The sequence below is a fragment of the Squalius cephalus genome (assembly GCF_949319135.1).
Source record: "Squalius cephalus genome assembly, chromosome: 5".
Taxonomy (NCBI): domain Eukaryota; kingdom Metazoa; phylum Chordata; class Actinopteri; order Cypriniformes; family Leuciscidae; genus Squalius; species Squalius cephalus.
In genome coordinates, this window is record NC_137126.1 from 27,069,833 (window position 1) to 27,076,132 (window position 6,300).

General features: G+C 34.6%; 1 protein-coding gene across 1 annotated transcript; it reads right to left on the reverse strand.

Moving 5' to 3' along the window:
* Positions 1–6: 6 nt before the first annotated feature.
* Positions 7–6,115, reverse strand: mrpl1 (mitochondrial ribosomal protein L1). Its single transcript, XM_079871598.1, has 9 exons — positions 6,037–6,115; positions 5,362–5,470; positions 4,957–5,221; positions 2,238–2,321; positions 2,031–2,102; positions 1,726–1,837; positions 1,530–1,627; positions 1,318–1,399; positions 7–1,110 (listed from the first exon to the last, which is right to left on the reverse strand). Exons 1-9 carry the CDS (start codon positions 6,065–6,067, stop codon positions 1,013–1,015), a joined length of 951 nt encoding a protein of 316 aa, XP_079727724.1. The 5' UTR covers positions 6,068–6,115; the 3' UTR covers positions 7–1,012.
* Between the last annotated feature and the right edge of the window lie 185 nt (positions 6,116–6,300).

The window sequence follows — 6,300 nt, forward strand, 5'->3', positions numbered from 1 at the left end:
AATTAGGCCAATTAATTTATGTGTAAACATGCATTCCAAACTTCGAATAATGGAAATTAAATTTCGTTCATCAGAATTAAACGTTTAAAAACATTTGAATACTTAAAATAGTAGTGCACTTTAGGGTCAGAGATTCCTGAGAGTCACGTGCAGCAGCGCAATCTGATCCTTGGTTGTGCTCATTCACGGGCAAAAACAGAAAAGGACATTTGTAGAATTGAAGAAATTCAAACCTTGCTATATTTTTTAAATATCATCTTAAAATCTATTAGCATATGCTACAGTAAGATTGGCTATTAAAAAAAAAGTAATATTTTTAAGAAGCCAGCTCTTTATTGTAACAACATATTTATGGTTTAATGCTGTCTGCAACAAAACCTGCTTTTGTCTTATCTTAGCCATTAACAAGAATATTGTTGAAAATGCCAAAAATGAAGACAAAAAACTTAAATATGAGCTTAATTAGTTTAGAAAAAGTGTGTGAGCGACTACTGCCACCTGCTGTTATAGATAGGGGATGTAAGGCCCAGGGGAAAAAAGAACCAACAAAGGTTTTTTTTTTTTTTGTTCAGGTCCCAGTGTATGAAGGTTTAAACATAGTATAAAAATATGTGAATATAAAAAGTGACGTCTTCCCCCCAGAGGGAGGACTATAGTGAAGTTGAGGCCAAATTTGTCACATATACAAATAGTTGTGAAATTGCAAGACTGATAATCATTTTCCAATAAAAACTTAAAATTAACCCCCACATCAGAATGTGAACAATTCTCTGTTAAATACACTAACTTGAGGCATTCCATATAATCACAAATTAATCTCCATTACGATAGGAAAGTCAATGTGGGCCGAAATCCTACGCAACAGGGCATCCTTATTGACCATTCTGTCGTATCTCTACCTAAAATATGCCTCTGCTGTAAAAACTGGCTGCAGAATAATCACACAATTATCACGTTTACCATTTTATTGCAGTCTAATTTTTTGTACAATGCAAATATATACATATAAATCTCATGCCTTTTTCTCTTCTTGTGGCAACCATTCATCGATTTTGATGTGCAAACCTTCACTCGACCTACTGCAGATAATTGCTCGGTCAATAAATGGACCTGGAAGAAAAGACATTTGATTCAAGTCAAAGAATATGAGAAGTTGTTCCACCAATGTCAAATCTATTGTAGAGAGCATGGACATGGTAAAAAACATGTAGTCATCATAATTCTGTAGTTTTTAAATGTTCAAAGGAATTCAGCCTTGGCATTTGCTCACAGTTTGTGAGATGGTTGGAATAAATTAAACGTATACTTAATACGTACCAAATTCTGCTGGTTTATGGCTTGCCACATCTTTTACAATGACATGAATGTTTTCCAAAATACACTCCTTAGGCATATCCAGCTGTTTAACAAACCAAAGGGAGTTAACAAACTCATAGATATGAAAATAAGCAGATATCACCCTGCTCACGCTTACTTTATTATATATAGATAGAAATGTCTGTCACCCAAAGCAGTTCAATGTGACTTACTGTTGCAACTTGTGTGTTAACATAGATGTCCTCCACCATATATTCATGACCAGTCTTGAACAATGCAAGCATTCTGGGTATATTTATTCCAACAGATCCTGATGCAAGAAACACAACACAATAATCCAATTTAACCACTATTTAGTTGTACATTAATAGACCATGCCCCTTACATGACATGGGGAAACTCACTGACCTCTCTTGCTCTTGGGAAACTTCTTCCTCAGCTTGTTCTTCAAAGGAAGCAGCTTTTGTAGAATGTCTGGCTCGGCCAAGTAGAAATCTGCTGTGATCTCATCAACTAAAATCTGTAATTACCATTGATTAAAAGGCACACAAAGTAAATGAGCAATTGCAAAAAAATCAACAATGCTCTTTTCAATAAATGATTACTATGTTATAGCCAAAACGTAGGTTGAATTCAGGGTAACTGGGACCTTTTTTGTTTGAAAACTTAAAAAAGTAAGACCTTCTCAGCCAACAAGTTCTCATGAGCTTTACCTTGTCAATCAGTTCTGCTCCACCTGCAACTGTTGCTCCATTCTCCATCGCTATTCTGGCTTGATCTGGATTCTGTAAAGCCATAACTCTAGAATTAATGCATGTAAACTGAACAGTCTCCTGAACTGAAGCTGTAAATTCTTATCTAATCGATTCAGTCAATGACACCTATATTGTTCAACGTAAACCACAGAGTGATGCTCCCACCTCAGTGAAAACCACTATTCTGTTGTTGTCCGACTTGAAGGGATGTGGTAAGTGAATTGTGCTAACAAACGGATCCACTTTTTTCTGAAACAAAACAAATGGAATTTCATTAAGGTTTAATGTTCCGTTTAAATATCATTGTTTGTTGCAGTTATAGTGCTGAAATGTTTCTGCAACCATGCTAAGGAGAAGTATTTTTCATCCAGTTAACTCAAAATAACATTGTTTCTAGCTCATTGAACTCATTTAATTAAAAGTGAACCATCACAAGAAAAGACAGACTTTTGTATTAGTCACATATTACGTATTTTAGCAGCAATCAGACTTTTTTTATACAAAATACAAGGTCAAGAACCTTCAAGAATCATCGTAATATGGTGTAGAACAGCAGAACTTAATACATTTAAGCTTTCTTGAAGCAAGAACAGCTCCGTAACAGCTTTAACTTGTCTCTGACAACTTCAACTAAAGCACGGGAAAGCTCTTTCCTGGACACATTTCCAGCAAACTAACAAAACTTTTTGCAGAATTAATTCAGGGTTAGTTACTCTAGTTTTGCAGATTAATTACTGGTGGTTTGAGTTATTAAATGAATACACTACAGTTAAAAAGTTTAGGCCCAGAAATTAATTTTATTCAGCAAGTATGCATTACATAGTCAAAAGTGACAGGGAAGACTTTAACATTACTACTAAAGAAAAGCCAAACAAATGTTGTTCTTTTGAACTTGCTAGTAGCACATAAAGAAACATTGATAAGAAATTTGTCTCGAGCAGTAAATCAGCATACTAGAATGATTTCTGAAGGATCATGTGACGCTGAAGACTGGAGTAATGATGCTGAAAATTCAGCTTTACCATAAAAATAAATAAAAATAATTACATTTTAAAACATTGCAATTTAAAATAACTATTTTCTATTGTAATAACATTTGACAATATTACTATTTTTACTGTACTTTGATTAAATAAATGCAACTTTGGCAAACTTAAGACTTCTTTCAAAACATTAAAACATTTTACTGACCTCAAACTTTTCAACAGTAGTGTAATAGTTCTTGCAACCACTCAAATTCATTAATTAACAATCATTTTATAAATTCAACTACAAATTGGAAAAGATTAGACATACTAACTAGAAATACAAATTTGAATATTTCAAAACACTACTTTTTTTATTTAACATTTGCAGCCTTGGTAAGCATAAGCTAATTTCATAAGCTAATTTCAAAATAATAAAAAAAAATCTTGCAGATACCAAACTTTTGAACGGTAGTTCAAAATGTTTCTCTTAAAAGTGCTGTATGTAACCTTTTCACTCTACTAAAGCATAAAAATACCATAATATGTTTCCATATATTGAGGAAACATGCAAAGTTCACATAAGCTGTGTCCGAAACCGCTCCCTATCCACTTTATAGTGCACTATATCGGGTGTCGGCCATTTTGTAGTGGTGTCCGAATTCTGAGTGAACGGCATTATTCCCTACATCCGTTCACTACTTTTACCCACAATCCTCTCTGAATTCGACTGTACATTCGATGTACACTTGCTGAAGCACTATTTCCCACAATCCAATGCGGACAGGACTGAGCGCGCAAGTTTAAACCAGAGATTACTTCACAGCTTTCTTATTTCTGCTTCAACATTTATTTCATGCTAGTTTTAGGTTTTTGATTTTTTAAACCTTTTTTTATTAATAATTACTTGAATAAAACACATTAAAATGTAGAGACAATATTATATTGATGAATTTTAAATTTAAATGAAATGATATTAATATGGTAAATTATATATATTTAATTTTATTATTAAAATATATTATTTAGGCATTAGCTCAATTTAATGTGTTTTACTAACAGCCAGGTGTTTTAATAATTTGTGGCATTGCTGTTTACTCGTTAAACTGAACGGAAGAGATGATAATTTGGTGGATGATTTAAAAATATTCGTTAATCATCTGTGCGTATTCATTCGAATGTAATCATAACGGTTGCCTGAGGGCGCTCAACGACCACGTCATCTGTGAGCGTGAGAGTTTCTAACAATTTCAATCGATGAAACTACAAAGCTGGCACAGAGGTATATTTAATTACAAAATAAAGTCATTAATGATTGTTATTGTTGTTAATATTATTTTATTAAGTAAGTAACATAGAGTTAGGAGTTAAAAGGAGTTGTGTCACTACGTGTGACGAAGCCGTTTCTGCGACAGCTCCAGCTCTCCGACGCACAGTGTATACGTCAGCGTCCGAATTCACTCACTTCATTTCGTTTGCTCCTTGCAGATATAGTGCACTCAAATGACATACACTGTATAGGGATTAGTGAATGAGTGAACGAGTGAGCAGTTTCAGACACAGCTACACTCGTTTCTCAGAAAAACACTTCTACAACCAGTTATTTTATTTTGAAATGTGCGTTTCCAGGCTGGAATGTTTGTTTTTGTTTTGGTCAATGATACTGCGCGTTGCCAATTTTCATTGTCCATTGCGCTCGTTCCTGTTGCGTGTGCTCAATCTGGCAACCCGTGTGAGCGCCGTCCTGTCTGAGGAGCAGGTGGTGGGAGAAACGACAATCTCCGATATTTTGAATTGGACTGCAGTACCCATTTCAACCACTAATTGTCATTCTTTCAGACTGCACCTTTAATTTATTATTTTAAGCAAATATTACTTAAATCAAACTTAGCTTAATAAAACAACCACGCAAGATGTACCTTTTTCTCCAGCTTCATGTCCAGACGTAGATTCATGTACACAGGCTGGTTTTCAGGACTGAAGTCCAGTTTCTGAAAGTTCTTCAGCATTTCAATGGCCACGGGTGTCTCATAGACAGGTTTTGGATAGTACCTCACCATGTACACATCATCTACTGGAGCCCAGTATGTGAGTCCATATGGTTTATGCCTGTCTTTGTCATCAACCTTTTTTTTCTCTTTCACCACCTTTTCTTGAACCTTCTCCTCTTTCTTCTCTTTCTGTCTACAAAAAAAGAGTTGATGAAGAACATGACTCCTCTTTGCATATGTTTTTGCATGGTTTCTTAGTTTTTCTGAATTTCTGAATTTTATTAGACAACCTTTTTACCAAGGTAAAGACTAAATTGTGTAAACTGAACTTACTTGGTAGCAGCGTAGGATCTTACATGCTGCTGTCTGTTTGCATTCAGTGAGCTGCAGGAGACAGAAGGAGCTCTGCATGTGAAGAACAAACTCTGACACCTGGGTAATACTGTAATTGAAACAAGACACATGAGCATAATAGAATTAAAATGACTCGGTCAACTGATTTATATTAATGATTACACTACAACTAACTACTTAATAATAAAGAGACTGAAGGGAGTGGATCTAAAGATTGACCACTAGGCAGCTTTCTTGCTAAATGTACCATGCTAGCCAAAGTTTCCATCAAGATACCATAGTTACTACAGTAATTGTCACTGAGAGATACTGTGAGTGGCCATTAATGCCATCAATTATTGGTTGCCATGCCATTTTATGTAACAATTTAAAAACATGTGGCTCCTTTCTGTTTACTCAATCCAAAATAATGCATCTAATATATATTAAAATAATATAATTTATCCTTTTGACAGACACGCTGCATACATTCACATAACGTTAAGCATAACTATAAGAGATCGTGGTGAAAACTGTTAGCTTGTAACGTTAGATGTTGTGCGATCAGCAAATTATATATATATACACTATATTCTGCACTTAGCAGCTTGCATGTTATTAATCTGAAAAAACATTGGAATATAAGTAAAATAATATGTAATGCTTAAAACTGACCTCTTAAAAGACTCCTCGAGGGGGCAGCCATGTTGACAGAATTGTGTGTTACACTTAAATTTTCCGTCTAAATCATCAACCACCGTTTAAGCGTTCCCACTCATAAATATCGTTATGATTGTTATGCCCATCTGGCTTTGGTAAAATATGGTACATAATTAGAAATTAATTTCTATACATACGCTATATTTGTAGATACGACAACAAACAGCTAATATGCTCGTTACATGCCTTATTGTCCACCATCGATAGCATGTTATTTGC